The sequence below is a fragment of the Melanostigma gelatinosum genome (genome assembly GCF_949748355.1).
Source record: "Melanostigma gelatinosum genome assembly, chromosome: 18".
NCBI lineage: Eukaryota > Metazoa > Chordata > Actinopteri > Perciformes > Zoarcidae > Melanostigma > Melanostigma gelatinosum.
In genome coordinates this window covers 4,225,979-4,241,974 of record NC_136651.1, presented here as the reverse complement: position 1 = coordinate 4,241,974, position 15,996 = coordinate 4,225,979, and the positions used below count along the sequence as shown (strand labels likewise).

General features: G+C 45.0%; 2 protein-coding genes across 2 annotated transcripts; one reads left to right on the top strand and one right to left on the bottom strand.

The window, feature by feature from the left end:
- Positions 1-366: 366 nt before the first annotated feature.
- dipk1b (divergent protein kinase domain 1B) lies at positions 367-4,219 on the top strand. Its single transcript, XM_079289913.1, has 5 exons — positions 367-518; positions 1,167-1,301; positions 2,617-2,724; positions 2,868-3,044; positions 3,128-4,219. The coding sequence occupies exons 1-5, from the start codon at positions 453-455 to the stop codon at positions 3,938-3,940; spliced, it is 1,299 nt and encodes a 432-aa protein (XP_079146039.1). The 5' UTR covers positions 367-452; the 3' UTR covers positions 3,941-4,219.
- A 2,684-nt stretch (positions 4,220-6,903) lies between these two features.
- On the bottom strand, positions 6,904-15,748 carry mrps2 (mitochondrial ribosomal protein S2). Its single transcript, XM_079289632.1, has 4 exons — positions 15,698-15,748; positions 15,370-15,474; positions 15,171-15,291; positions 6,904-7,538 (listed from the first exon to the last, which is right to left on the bottom strand). The coding sequence occupies exons 1-4, from the start codon at positions 15,720-15,722 to the stop codon at positions 6,992-6,994; spliced, it is 798 nt and encodes a 265-aa protein (XP_079145758.1). The 5' UTR covers positions 15,723-15,748; the 3' UTR covers positions 6,904-6,991.
- Positions 15,749-15,996: the final 248 nt, after the last annotated feature.

The following is a 15,996-nucleotide window of genomic DNA, read 5'->3' as shown; positions in this document are numbered from 1 at the left end:
GCGCCTCGTCGGGAGACCCACTGGCTATTTATTATGTGTCACATTTCTGTCCTGCTTTTAATCTGATGAGACGGTAGAAGAAGATTGTTTTGTTATGGCTACTAATGGGATTCGCCTTGATTTGACCCTGAGGAGGAGGTCCTTAATGCAGGGATGGCCCATATGGAGCTGAAATGTGAAAATGCTCAATTTCAAGGACGCGCTCCTTTTTTTTCCGACTAATGATTTATGTTGAGAAATAGGATTACGAAGCTATCTGGTCAAATCCCGCGTCGTGTGAGACTCGTGGCATTTTGCATTTGAAGACAAGCGGGAGGAATTATTATGGTATATGATGATTAGACTCCGGGGTTTGGTTATTTGCGACGCGCGGCGTAGGTTTGCCGGAACGATGTGATCAGATTGGGATCCCTGGTTTCTCGCTGCGCTGCCTCCCAACAGAGTCGCTCACAATGCCGCGGGCTCTGCGGAGACTGGTCCATCTGGTGCTGTTCTGTCCTCTGTCCAAAGGTCTGCAGGTATGTGTGGACAGCATGATGCCGGTCTGCTTTTATTTGGGTCGCTATTAAGAGCAAATTACCCACATGCATCATGCATGGCAAACTACCAGGGCAATCTCTTCTGCGTCCAGTGCACATGCACATCACACAATGTCGTGAAAAAATGCAAAGAAGGGAATTAAAGGGTGCAGACCAACACATCATCTTTGTTTTATTCTAACATCAAGTGGCCAGCATCCGTTTAGCCTGCACGGAAACTGGAATCAGATTGCCTGGATGTGTGTGGGGGCCTACGCATAATGGCCAATAAAGCTGATTCTGATTCTTTCTTGCGCAGGCCTCAGCCCAGGCTATGCATTGAGAGAAACACAAGTAAAGCCTACTTGTACCTTTTTTGCAGCACGTGTGCTTTTACTTCTCCCAGTACATTTTGTTGTACTTTAACGTCTGTGGGATTTTGAAAGGAGGGCTTTGACTTGTAATATAGTCTTTGCTGCTTTTACTGAAGGACCTGAACACTGATGTCACCCCATGTTGGTTTTATCCTGAGGTCAAGTGACCAGCTGTTCTTTCAGTCATTGTGGCGTAAACCTATTTTTATGATCAGTTGTCATGTCTTCTCAGTGTTTCTCTTCCCCTTTCCTCCCATTCCTCCCCCCTCCACAGAGTCGTCTCCCAGCCATTAAGGTGAAGTACCTTCTCCTGGCATGGCTGGGCATCCTCACTGCCAGCTGGGTCATCTACATGCAGTATGCCTCATACTCTGAACTCTGCCGCGGGCATGTCTGCCATATGGTCATTGTAAGTGTAATCTCTCAATGCGGTGACAGCCAATGTGCATGACTTCATCAGTGTGATGGTGGTCGGGATGCTACGGGGAAGCAACACACACACATACACACACACATTGGATTTGTTTTCAGACAGGAAAAAGAAGATGCAAGGCTCTATGTTTCATGAGTCAGATATAAGGCAGAAACAGAAGAATACAGGCGACAATAATGTTCCGGCTGCCGCAGTGAACCGCTTCCACTCCTAAATGAACGCGCAAGTACTCAAAACAAGGGGAACTATGGCAGCACAAATGGACGGGAGGTCTTTTGAGGAAGAGGAGGGACAGTTAACGCTTCATTTGAAGCTAAGCAAAGTTACAGCCTGTAGCTAAACGCCTCTCCTGCTGCGTCCAGCTGTTTTCTGAGCTTTGCAGCCGTCGAGAACAGAACAGGCGCTGACATTCGATGAGACACCGCGGAACACGATGGCGATTAAGTGGATAACTACTCCAGAGGGATTGATGCGCAATGAAAGATCAATGATGCAACCTCATCATAACAACGAGATCTTCACAACAGTTTCTGCGCCTCAGTTTTGACGTTGTTAAATACCGTTGCAGCAAATGTAATAAATAAAGGCGAATGTGATTACACGGAGACGTTTCGTGTCGCCCGGATAAGTGCTGATGAGGATGGGAACACAATGGGTTTTGATTTGCCTGCGGCTGCTTTGCATCTTGGTGACGTGTCGTTAACATGAGTGCTCTGAACAGGGAGGAGAGGGTGAGAGGGTGTCGGGAGAAATAACCGGCTGTGAGATCGTGCACTTTAGAGGTGTTGGTAGAAAGATGTTGTCATCTTAAGGCGGAGCCCGACAGGCTGTTTACCCCTTCCTGTTCACCATACAGCACAGACATGAGACTGCTATTGATCTTCTGTAACCAGGATGGCACTTTGAGAGACATTTTCCAACACTGTGGTCCACAGGAGTGCAGTCAATTAATTCCTTTGTTGGACTGATTCAGAAACTGTGCCTTCAAACAGTTGTGATGCAACAACTAAACAATATATCGACCATTTCACAGTCTCTAAATGTGTCCCACTTTATTTCCTGTTGCAGTGTATGTCAATGAAATGCTTTTATTGAACATTAAAGCACATAAACATGTTTTAGTAGAAGCTCAGAATGCAAGTATGAATCTGAAAATGAGCATGATATGCCTCCTTCAATAGATTTACCAAATACAGATTTTTTTATTTTTTATTTTAAGCACTCTCAAATCTATCGGCGACCGAACAGTTTCCTGTGTTTAATGGAGTGAACTTCCTGTTTCCCTTTGCAGTGTGATCACTACAGAAGGGGCATAATATCAGGCTCGTCCTGCAAGGCGTTGTGCGATCAGAGAACTCTGACTCTGCAGCACTGCAGGTCCACCTCCTCTACACACCAGGTGACACAGACACAGCATACACTTACAAAGCAGGAACACTTTGTATGTATGCAAACACAACTTAAGCATTCTCCGCAAAAGTAACAGAGAAATATGACATCAAATTACGGACATAATTCTTTTGTTATTTATTTGACTTGCAGGTGTACGGCGGACTGTGGAAGGAGAGAGCCGTTGTGATCAAGTGTGGGATTGAGGATCCGGAGAAGGTTGACGGGGCTCCGGACTCTGTGCTGCGGCGGGAGATGAGCTTATTTGACAAACCCACTCGTGGAACCTCAATGGACGAATTCAAAGAAATGCTGCACAGTTTCCTCAAGGTCTTCTCTTTTTTTCAGCAATTACACAATTTAATATCCTATATATAATAATAATAATACCACATAATACCTCCTTTCTGCAGGCTAACCTTGGTGAGCAGCCATCTCTGAGCACCTTGGTGGACAGGGTCATTACCCTTGCTGACGTCAACCAGGATGGCAAAGTGTCTCTAGCAGAGGCCAAGTCGATCTGGGCTCTTCTCCAGATCAACGAGTTCCTTCTGATGGTGGCGCTGCAGGAGAAGGAGCACACCCCCAAGCTGCTAGGCTTCTGTGGAGACCTGTACGTGACGGAACACGTGGGCCACAGCTCCCTCTACAGGCTCGAGGTGCCTAATTACCTGGAGGCTCTGGTCCCGGAGGCCCTGAGCTCCAGCCTGAACCACTGGCTCGCACCGGCCTGGCCCCGAAGGGCTCGCATCACCATCGGCCTGCTGGAGTTTGTGGAGGAGGTCTTCCACGGGTCCTACGGCAGCTTCCTAATATGCGACGCCAGTCCTCGCCACGTGGGCTACAATGCAAAGTATGACTGCAAAATGGCCAACCTGCGCAGTGTGGCATCTGAGGCGGTGGTGCGGGGACATCTGAGAGGTCGGCGGTGCGAGACCAACGCGGACTGCACCTTCGGCCGGGACTGCACGGCCACCTGTGATCGACTGGTGAAGCAGTGTAACACGGAGGTTGTGCAGCCCAATCTGGCAAAGGTGTGTGTGCTTTTGCAGGACTTTCTGCTCTTTGGAGCACCTTCGGACCTCCGTGGGGATCTGGAGAAGCAGCTGCGCACCTGTGTGACACTCAGCGGTCTGGCAAGCCAGATGGAGGTGCACCACTCGCTAGTCCTTAACAACCTCAAGACGTTACTGTGGAAGAAAATTTCAAACACGCAGTACTCTTGAAAACCGGTTGAGATTCTCCGAACCTGTCCATCTACAGAATGAGTGAACTATGACATGGACACAAAGCTTTGCCAAATGTTGTAGACGCTGGTGATTATTGGTGTGTTTTTGAACTCTACATTGACTGTGAATAACAGGAAACTGTGAAATACTGATTCTACAATATGAAACCTGCTGAAGAACAAGACTTTGTTTTTTGTCTTTTTTTTGCGTTATTTTGAGAAGCACATTTATCTGTTTGGACATAATATTCTCAGGGCACTGCCTATAACTTTATCTGGAAAATAATCTGAGTAATTTTAGATTTTAAACTTTTGTCTTTCCCTATTGAGGCAGAATGGCAAATTTGACACTGTGCGATTTTTGTACAACTGTAAATATTGGTGGAGTTTTCTTGTTCACTGTGTGTAAATGAATCTCCATGTAAGACACAAATAATGGATCGAGTAATGCATGTATACGGTAGCACCGAAATGTCCCTCCTGGTATTGATCAGATATCATTAATGTATTCAAATCGACCCGAACAGAGTTGTAAATGATGATCAGACGTTAAACTTGAATTCACCTTTAATCCATAAATAAACGTTTGTTGGTTTCAACAATTGATTTTCAGCTGTTGTGAACACGATTGCATTCATCTAAACTGGGCGGCTGGTGTCTGTACCACAAGAAGTAAAAAGTCAAACATATGTAACAGTATAGTATATAATAAAACAGCAAAAATCACCACAGATTGAACAGAAACATCACCGGCAGAAGAGCTGTCGGAGGACAGTGTATGAAGTCTGATTGAATCCTTCTGTTAAAAGGATGACAGTGATGCTGAAAGCAGGCATGCCTGATGATCCCAGACAAATATAAAAGTTGTGTTTTTTCACATAAAGAACACTTATTTATTGATTTTTGTTGAAAATGTCACAGATATTAGTCAATGACCACAACCCTATGTCATTATGCTAGTTATATGTATGGGATAAAAACAAGCCGCAAAGTAACAGGAAACATTCAGAGGAAGTTCTCCTAACAACTCGCTTCAGCTGATACAATACGTCAACATTTTAGTAGCAAAACCAGACAAAAAATAAAATAGTTTCACTACTGTGTGTGTGTATGTGTGTGTGTGTGTATGTATTTATATATATATATATATATATATATATATATATTTTCTGCCATCTAACAAGTTGAAAATGGACCTTTTCATGAATGGCATGGCTAAAAAGTGAGTGCAAGGTGTTTTTCTTGCTTGTAATAAGTAAATAAGAATATGCCAATGGAATAAGTGAAAAATAAAAACAAGTCTCTATATCCCACTGACATGAGATTCATGTATTATTGTCGTTAAATGTAATGACAATTACATTTGACATTTTATTCGTTTTAAACTTTATTTCAGACTCACATGAGGGGCCATAGCAATAATACAAAGAAATAGAAAAGAAAGAAATCCCACAAGATAAAAACACAGCAATTCCTCATTCAATTAAAAAGAAAGGTCTCAGCAGTGCTTTCCGAGCCTCGGTACTGAGAGCGGCTCTTCCTACGGCTCGTTAAAGCCTCTATGGTGCTGTTCTGATCAAACTGTACACCAGCTCTATTATGTCGATAGAATATCTGGTCAAGAAAATATCAAAGATTTGCTATCTTGAGACATGCCCTAATATAAAGTGTCAAGTCAGCATGAGTTCTCGCCTTCCGAAGCAGCTCTGGTGCTGCTCCACGGGTTCAATCATCGGGTCCATCAGAGGTGAACCGCGGGCCTCGAGATGCTGAAGACCTTCATCAGGAGGAAACAATCAAGATTCCGAATGTTAACGCTCGTACTTGTGCGCCTCATCGAGCGTCTTATTAGCTTCAATTGTGGATGTAGTGCACATTTATGTATTTTTCAAGATAAACAAGACTATTTTGAAAAAAAAGATTTGTGAACAGTTGCAGTCAAGATGTATGATGAACTACACATACCTGAATTTGGGTTCGCTGAGAAAGAACTTTACAAAAATGTATTTTATGATTCTGCAGCTGCTCACGGCAGAACCATAAACCAACTAACACACTATAGCAGCTTTAAAACAAATAAAGACAGGTGACAATTGATGAAGTGCAACCACAAAAGTGTGCTCAAAGTAACTCATGGTTTCCTCAACGCTACTGTACCAACCTTGTGGTAAACAGTCTAAGTATCTGGCAGGGTTCCATACCCAAAGACCACAAAACAGCAGCCATTGAGCCATCGTGAGCCAGTCACTTGGTCTGCTAATAACCTGAAGTGAAATTATTTTGTAACTGCACCATTTCCTCTAAAATCTAATTTGAAATTAGACAAATTGTCTCATGAACGTGATTTGAAGTCAGCTCATGAATGAGGAGTGTAGCACAAACTTTTTGAAAGTTTGTGCTACACTCCTGAAATATTCTGTGAGTATTCCTAGCACCTCTGTATCTAGTTTGGTGGCTGTAGCTTGTTGCTTTGGTATAGCTGTCATAGACTCCCATTGCTTTGGGCTGGGGGCGTGGCCAAGCACAGAATAAGGGTTAGGGTGATAGCAAGGTCCTAAAGCGGTCATTGCGGTTTGATTGGTATCAGTCCCGAGTGTCTAGTCCATGGAATATGTGTGACATTGTCATGATTAGCATATGAATTCTTGATTTGCGGCCAAAATGCATGTTTTGTGCGGCCACAGAGACCGTGACCACCAAATACTAATCAGTTCATTATCGAGTACAAATGGATGTGAAATTCCCTCCGGGCGTCCCGAGACATCTTTCACAGGAACCGTACGGACGGACAGACCGGAAACATAACGCCTCAGGCTGTCACCGGCATGGCGGTATAAAACAAATTAAATGAGAACCAGGAGACGAGCGTGTCACAGAAACTAGATTGATTAAAGAGTAAGACAGACGGACGTTCAGTCTCAACACAAGACAACATGTCAGCCCTGAACACTGGCATCACATTTATTCTTCCAAACGCAGAGGCATGATGAAATGGAGCAGCAGACGATTGGTACTTTTTTTAATGTCTCTTATTTAACAACATATCACGTCACGAGCTTGGCGCGGCCGGTGCCGACAGGCCGTGCAGCAGCTCCAGCCGCCTCCTCTTGTCCTTGGCGCGGTTGATGGTCATCTTGAATAAGCGACAGTACGTCTCCACAGCAGCCGGAGTGTCGTCGTTCCCGGGCACCGGGTAGGTCACCAGGCTGGGGTTGCAGTTCGAGTCCACCACGCCGACCGTGGGGATGTTCATCTTGGCCGCGTCTCTGATCCCCACGTGCGGCTGGAACACATTGTTGAGCGTGGAGAGGAAGATGATGAGGTCCGGTAAGCGGACTCCCGGGCCGTACTGGATGGGGGCGTTGGTGAGGAGGCCGCCCTGCCAGTACCGCGTGTGGGCGTACTCGCCGCAACTCTCAGCGGCGCTCTCCACCAGGTGGACGAACTGACGCTGGCGGGAGACGAACAGTATGACGCCGCCGCGGTACGCGACGTGGGCGGTGAAGTTCAGGGCTTGCTGGAGGTGCTCCACGGTCTGGTCGAGGTCAATTATATCTTGGTCCAAACGGCAGCCATAGAGGTACGGCTCCATAAGCCTAGGAAAAAAACAAAAGAGAATTCGATTTAGGTTAAAAAATAGAGAGGTCACTGCAGCCAACTGTGCTTCCATTTTCATAGTCACAGCTCTCCCTCGAGTTGAATATTGACTGATTGATTTGTCTGCTTTCAACTCAATCGAACCATTTTCTGTTCAGCTTTGTTTCTCTGATGTGGTTCCACACAGAGCTTGTATTAATACTGTTAATTGAAGCAACTGATTGTGCTCCCAATTATTGCCGATGCATTTCAGGTGTGAGTGTGTCATGTGACTGTCTATTTAAGCTGATGCACCTGCGCAGAATAAAATACGTGTTTTCTCAGAACTTGACCCAGTGGCTGCAGGTTGTTTGTTCTCCCAGGTTTAAATGTGTTGAGTCGGTATATCTCTAGTCAAGCTCTGCAGAACAGGTTATGGGCCCAGATGCGTTAGACGTTTGTGCGAAGAGATATCCGGCGTGAGTAGCCACTGAGAGACATTTGCTTGTGTGCGTATCTCACGGATTGGAGTGCCAGCACCATGAGCGAACATACAAGTTCACGTTGGTCTCGTCTTGTTTTTAATGGGGACGAAAAGAACTATGAACTGTGGGAGACGAAGTTTTTGGGACATCTGCGGTTGCAGAAACTGAAGGACACCATTTTGAATCAGCCCGCCGATGGCGCAGAAGAAAACGCACTGGCTGAGGATGCGGCGAAGAACGCGGAAGCGTACGCGGAACTGATCCAATTCCTTGATGACAAAAGTTCGTCTCTGGTCATGCGAGAGGCAGCGGATGACGGGCGTGGAGCGCTCAGGATTTTGCGTGACTATTATGCAGGCAAGGGTAAGCCCCGCATTGTATGCCTGTATACAGAACTGACTTCTTTGCAAAAGATGAGTAGTGAGAGTGTGACTGACTATGTCATACGTGCTGAGACTTCGATCACAGCGCTGCGTAATGCTGGAGAGGTTTTAAGCGATGGACTATTGGTTGCAATGATTTTGAAGGGGCTGCCAGACTCATTTAAGCCTTTTTCCATTTTTATCACTCAACGTTATGAGACTCTCTCTTTTGCGGAGTTCAAGACTAAGTTGCGCAGTTATGAGAGCACTGAAGGTATGCGCACAGCTGCGGCCGACGACAATGTCATGAGGGCCCAGGCGCATCCAAGGAGGGCTGCCCCAGCAGGCGCAGGTGCACGCAGCACCGAGAGCGGGGACATTGTGTGTTTCCGTTGTGGCCAGAGAGGTCACAAGGTAAGAGACTGTCAGCGTGGTCAACAGTGGTACGGCCAGGGCGAGAGTACCGGACGGCGAGGAGGATGGCGACAGTGGCAGCGGGACAACGCGCGTGGAGTGTCCGAGGAGATGGACGACAACACCTTCGTGTTCAAGCTGGTGACCAGCGAGCCAGGAAGCGGTGTCACCAGAAAGGGCTTGATGGTGGACACCGGTGCGACGGCGCATATCATCACTGACCTGGCCAAGTTCAAGAACTTCGATGACCGATTCCAGTCCGAGACGCACTGCGTGGAGCTGGCCGATGGCACAAGCTGCACGGGGGTCGCGGAGCGCAGAGGAGACGCCGAGGTGTGTCTGATCGACAGCAGGGGGCGGCACCTCAGTACCACACTGAAGCAGGCGCTGTACATCCCCTCGTATCCCCAAGACATCTTCTCCGTGAGAGCTGCAACTTATAGTGGGGCAACGGTGATCTTCAAGGAAGGAGAAAACGTCTTGCAGTATAGAGACGGTACGCGCTTCCTCATTTATGAGCATAACAGACTGTTCTATTTGCCTACTGTGTCAGTAAACAATGACTGTGATGATCAATGTATGAGCTGTCATGATATTCAGACGTGGCACGAGATTTTGGGGCACTGTAATTTTGATGATGTCATGAAGTTAGAGAATGTTGTGGATGGAATGTCAATCAGGGGTAAAGCGTCCAAATCCATGATATGTGAAGTGTGTACTCAGGGCAAGTTCACTCAGAGCAGAAACAGGAAGCCTGATGTGAGGGCCAAATCAGCCTTAGAGCTGGTTCACACTGACTTGTCAGGCCCCATTGACCCAGAGTCCAAGGAAGGGTATAGGTATGCACTTTCCTTTACTGACGACTATTCAAGTGCAGTGTTTGTGTATTATCTAAAGCACAAGAGGGACACTGTAGAAGCCACAGAGAGGTTTCTAGCCGACACAGCCCCATATGGGAAAGTGAAGTGTATCAGGTCTGACAATGGTACAGAGTTCACAGGGCAGGGTTACCAAGCTCTACTGCGTAGGAATAGAATCAGACATGAAACATCAGCACCATACTCACCACACCAGAATGGCACTGCTGAGCGTAACTGGAGAACCCTTTTTGACATGGCGAGATGTATGCTCTTGGAGAGCCAGTTAGCCAAGGAGCTATGGCCGTATGCGGTCCAGACAGCAGCAGTGGTGAGGAATAGATGTTTCAACAACCGCACCAGAGAGACACCTTACTTTATGCTGACAGGAAGGAGACCTAATGTCTCCAGGATGCAGAAGTTTGGTACTGTATGTTACGCCTACAGGCAGGACAGGAAGAAGCTAGAGTCAAGGTCTGACAAGGGCATCTTCGTTGGTTATGACAAGAACAGTCCAGCCTATATGGTCTACTACCCTGACAGCAGGAAGGTGATGAAGCACCGACTGGTGAGGTTCATGTCCTGTGTTGAGGGACAGCAGACTGATGACATGTCCGACGATGACACTGGTGTGCAGTCTAACGCAACCAGACCTGACCCTGACAAACCCGAGCAGAACGACATCCCAGAAGCTAGGCCAGGTCCAAGCCAGATAGGCCTACAGACAGGTGGAGTCAAGCCCGAATCCCAGTCTCCACGGAGATACCCTGCTAGAGAGAGGAGGAGGCCAGACTTCTATGGGATAGAGAGTGATCAGGCTCAGATCAACATTGATTATTGCTACAGGATGGTTTGTAATGTACCGCAGACGTTCAGAGATGCTGTGTCTTCATCCAACTCAAGTAAGTGGATAGATGCAATGGATGAGGAGATGAAGGCACTGAGGGATAACAACACATTTACTCTGACCACCTTACCTGAGGGCAAGAAAGCAGTGGGGGGTAGATGGGTGTATACTCTCAAAACCAATGTTGATGGATCTGACAAGTACAAGGCCCGCTATGTAGCCAAGGGATACAGTCAACAGATGGGTGTAGATTATGGAGAAACGTTTTCTCCTACTGCCGACCTGACTAGTGTGAGAGTGTTGATGCAGAAAGCTGCCCAGGAGGATCTGATCCTACATCAGATGGATGTTAAAACCGCCTACTTACATGCACCAATTGATTGTGAGATTTACATGGAACAGCCAGAGGGTTATGATGTAAAATCTCAGACAAATGGGAAGATGGTGTGTAGACTAAAGAAGTCACTATATGGGCTTAAACAATCAGGTCGAAACTGGAACATAATGTTGCATGACTATCTATGTGAAAATATGTTTGTACAGAATCCAGCCGATCACTGTGTTTATGAGAGAGAAACGGAACATGACAAGGTGATCCTACTGATCTGGGTTGATGACCTGGTTATTGCAGCCAGTGATGAGAGTGCTTTAAAAGCAGTAAAAAAGATGCTTGCTGTGAAGTTCCAGATGAAAGATTTGGGCAGACTGAAGAATTTTCTTGGTATCACTTTTGACCAGTGTAATGGATGTGTGACCATGTCACAGCAGAGCTATGTTGACAAGCTGCTTGACAGGTTTAATATGCAGGATTGTAAGCCCAGGTCAACACCTTGTGAACCAAAGCTGCATTACACTGATGAGAAGCTAGGTGACCCCAGAAAATACAGAGAGGCAGTGGGTAGCCTAATCTACCTAACCTCATGCACCAGACAGCTTGTATTCCATGGAACACAGCTTGTATTCCATGGAACACAGCTTGTATTCCATGGAACACAGCTTGTATTCCATGGAACACAGCTTGTATTCCATGGAACACAGCTTGTATTCCATGGAACACAGCTTGTATTCCATGGAACACAGCTTGTATTCCATGGAACACAGCTTGTATTCCATGGAACACAGCTTGTATTCCATGGAACACAGCTTGTATTCCATGGAACACAGCTTGTATTCCATGGAACACAGCTTGTATTCCATGGAACACAGCTTGTATTCCATGGAACACAGCTTGTATTCCATGGAACACAGCTTGTATTCCATGGAACACAGCTTGTATTCCATGGAACACAGCTTGTATTCCATGGAACACAGCTTGTATTCCATGGAACACAGCTTGTATTCCATGGAACACAGCTTGTATTCCATGGAACACAGCTTGTATTCCATGGAACACAGCTTGTATTCCATGGAACACAGCTTGTATTCCATGGAACACAGCTTGTATTCCATGGAACACAGCTTGTATTCCATGGAACACAGCTTGTATTCCATGGAACACAGCTTGTATTCCATGGAACACAGCTTGTATTCCATGGAACACAGCTTGTATTCCATGGAACACAGCTTGTATTCCATGGAACACAGCTTGTATTCCATGGAACACAGCTTGTATTCCATGGAACACAGCTTGTATTCCATGGAACACAGCTTGTATTCCATGGAACACAGCTTGTATTCCATGGAACACAGCTTGTATTCCATGGAACACAGCTTGTATTCCATGGAACACAGCTTGTATTCCATGGAACACAGCTTGTATTCCATGGAACACAGCTTGTATTCCATGGAACACAGCTTGTATTCCATGGAACACAGCTTGTATTCCATGGAACACAGCTTGTATTCCATGGAACACAGCTTGTATTCCATGGAACACAGCTTGTATTCCATGGAACACAGCTTGTATTCCATGGAACACAGCTTGTATTCCATGGAACACAGCTTGTATTCCATGGAACACAGCTTGTATTCCATGGAACACAGCTTGTATTCCATGGAACACAGCTTGTATTCCATGGAACACAGCTTGTATTCCATGGAACACAGCTTGTATTCCATGGAACACAGCTTGTATTCCATGGAACACAGCTTGTATTCCATGGAACACAGCTTGTATTCCATGGAACACAGCTTGTATTCCATGGAACACAGCTTGTATTCCATGGAACACAGCTTGTATTCCATGGAACACAGCTTGTATTCCATGGAACACAGCTTGTATTCCATGGAACACAGCTTGTATTCCATGGAACACAGCTTGTATTCCATGGAACACAGCTTGTATTCCATGGAACACAGCTTGTATTCCATGGAACACAGCTTGTATTCCATGGAACACAGCTTGTATTCCATGGAACACAGCTTGTATTCCATGGAACACAGCTTGTATTCCATGGAACACAGCTTGTATTCCATGGAACACAGCTTGTATTCCATGGAACACAGCTTGTATTCCATGGAACACAGCTTGTATTCCATGGAACACAGCTTGTATTCCATGGAACACAGCTTGTATTCCATGGAACACAGCTTGTATTCCATGGAACACAGCTTGTATTCCATGGAACACAGCTTGTATTCCATGGAACACAGCTTGTATTCCATGGAACACAGCTTGTATTCCATGGAACACAGCTTGTATTCCATGGAACACAGCTTGTATTCCATGGAACACAGCTTGTATTCCATGGAACACAGCTTGTATTCCATGGAACACAGCTTGTATTCCATGGAACACAGCTTGTATTCCATGGAACACAGCTTGTATTCCATGGAACACAGCTTGTATTCCATGGAACACAGCTTGTATTCCATGGAACACAGCTTGTATTCCATGGAACACAGCTTGTATTCCATGGAACACAGCTTGTATTCCATGGAACACAGCTTGTATTCCATGGAACACAGCTTGTATTCCATGGAACACAGCTTGTATTCCATGGAACACAGCTTGTATTCCATGGAACACAGCTTGTATTCCATGGAACACAGCTTGTATTCCATGGAACACAGCTTGTATTCCATGGAACACAGCTTGTATTCCATGGAACACAGCTTGTATTCCATGGAACACAGCTTGTATTCCATGGAACACAGCTTGTATTCCATGGAACACAGCTTGTATTCCATGGAACACAGCTTGTATTCCATGGAACACAGCTTGTATTCTATGGAACACAGCTTGTATTCTATGGAACACAGCTTGTATTCTATGGAACACAGCTTGTATTCTATGGAACACAGCTTGTATTCTATGGAACACAGCTTGTATTCTATGGAACACAGCTTGTATTCTATGGAACACAGCTTGTATTCTATGGAACACAGCTTGTATTCTATGGAACACAGCTTGTATTCTATGGAACACAGCTTGTATTCTATGGAACACAGCTTGTATTCTATGGAACACAGCTTGTATTCTATGGAACACAGCTTGTATTCTATGGAATACAGCTTGTATTCTGGTTCTCTTCCATTAAAGCACATATATGTGCTTTAATGGAAGAGAACCAATCATATCAAATGCTACCTTAGTGTAGAACAGACTTTTTGACTCGGCTATGAATCCCACCACTGTCTCTTTATCAGCACACCTCACATAGTTCTCATTTTATTCCATTAATACTTTATCTACCTCCTATTATTTATTTATGTCCTGGTACTGCAGCAACAGCCGCATTTCCTTTTACTTTAGCGGTGACATTTTGGATCATAAACCAAAAATAAATAAAATGTTAACACTGGTTACACATTAAAACAGCACAGCTGTCATAAATGTACTGTAATGGGGACATTATGTAGCCTGATATTAACACTGTTTCTAGTGTCTCTGTCTGGCAGACTGGAACTACTCACAGCTTTACTGCTCTGCATTGCGTCAGGTAATTGATTTCATTTAAAATCAATGTGTTGGAGCACAGAATCAGAACAGAAAGGTCACATCCAAACAAGTACAGACTGCTGTGTGTGTCATCGGGTAGATCTTCATTTCCTTCACTGGAGCTGAAACTATTTGTTGACTTATTGATTAGTTGTGCAAACAGAATATTAACCAGCAACAAATGACACACTTTATTGGTGTGTTTTTATGTGATAGTAAATTGTGTTGTAACTGTTACGTTCATTCTGTACACACTTCTGTCCATCCTGGTGGAAGGATCCTCCTCTGTTGCTCTCCCACAGGTCTCTCCCTGTTAAAGGGGTTTTTTGGGAGAGTTCTTCCTGTTCTGTTGTGAGGGTCCCGGGACAGAGGATGTGTACAGATTGTAAAGCCCTCTGAGGCAAATTTGTGATTTTGGGCGATACTAAATAAATTGACTTGAATTGGATATCTTTGGGTTTTGGACTGCTGGTCGGACAAAACAAGTTCTTTATAGATATTATATGGGTTTTGTTAGAGGGAGCCTAAGAGCAAAACATCTCATTTTCAACAACTTCTGACTGGAATTGTTATGCATATGAGAAATAAAGAACTTGAAAACACACTTTCAGAAATTTTGATATAAAAATATATTTTTCCCCGGTATTTTGTTTTACATTTTAGAGACTAAAACAATAATCTATTTAAGAAAAGATTTCTCGATAATGAAAATAACCTTTTCTTGCAGCCATGTCCCTCAAATGGAACGAATCAATAGAATTGCGTCAACATCATGCATTTTGAATTAGAGTATAAATGTACACCGACCTGTGTCTGCAACCTTTCTTATGGCCGAGATGCACTCGGGCGTCAAACAGGTCTTTCAACGAGAAGAGCTCCGACACACGGAAGAAGTCCGGCTTCTCCAGTGGCTGGTTTATCACTTTGTCTGTGTGTAGGAGACGCAACATTATTAAAAGTCTGGTTTAAAAACAACATGACACACTGCTGCTTGTAGTCAGCTCACCTGAAACATCGTCAGCTTTGACTTGGGTCGGTTTGATGGATGCTGCAGTGGCGTACTGGTGTCCAGCACACGGGTACACAGCAGAGGGTCGTAGTCCCCAAAGCCCTGAACATGAGACACAAAGTGGCATGAGTCAAGACATCGGACATTAACTTGTAACAAGCGAGTCAGGAACTGCTAGCTAGCTGCTAGCTACACACGTTAGCTGTCCAGTAAATTGCTAACCGAACTGCCAGGATAATAAGCATCAACCAGAACAATGCCCCAACTGGTCTAGAGATATAATACTGTGACATTCGGACAATTAGAAATACTTATGTGCAGATACCTTTCGTTAGCGCCCGGGCAGCCATGCTCGCTTCAGGAGCGCCACAGAAGGTCAGCTCACTGCGACTGCGCGTGTGTAGTTCAGGGACTGCCGTAAAGTTGTGGTTCTGTCGTGACATTTTGGCATAATAGACTACAATACCCATGACGCCAGATCATTCTTTTTAAACTTCACAACTTTATTGAACAACGAATACACAACACTCCCGTGTTATATAGATACTCCTGAAACGGAACAAGTGTTTGAAACGAATGACACTTAACAAAAATGAATGCTGTAATATGATAATATAAGAATTC

What these genes read in the sequence shown, in the direction of transcription:
- dipk1b (XM_079289913.1), top strand. Translation starts at nt 453, where the DNA reads ATGCCGCGGGCTCTGCGGAGACTGGTCCATCTGGTGCTGTTCTGTCCT. An exon ending in CTCTGTCCAAAGGTCTGCAG is followed by an intron (nt 519 to 1,166) that starts GTATGTGTGGAC and finishes CCCCCTCCACAG; the next exon opens with AGTCGTCTCCCAGCCATTAA. An exon ending in TGCTGCACAGTTTCCTCAAG is followed by an intron (nt 3,045 to 3,127) that starts GTCTTCTCTTTT and finishes TCCTTTCTGCAG; the next exon opens with GCTAACCTTGGTGAGCAGCC.
- mrps2 (XM_079289632.1), bottom strand. Translation starts at nt 15,722, where the DNA reads ATGGCTGCCCGGGCGCTAACGAAAG. An exon ending in CAAAGCTGACGATGTTTCAG is followed by an intron (nt 15,292 to 15,369) that starts GTGAGCTGACTA and finishes TCCTACACACAG; the next exon opens with ACAAAGTGATAAACCAGCCA. An exon ending in AAGAAAGGTTGCAGACACAG is followed by an intron (nt 7,539 to 15,170) that starts GTCGGTGTACAT and finishes TTTTTTTCCTAG; the next exon opens with GCTTATGGAGCCGTACCTCT.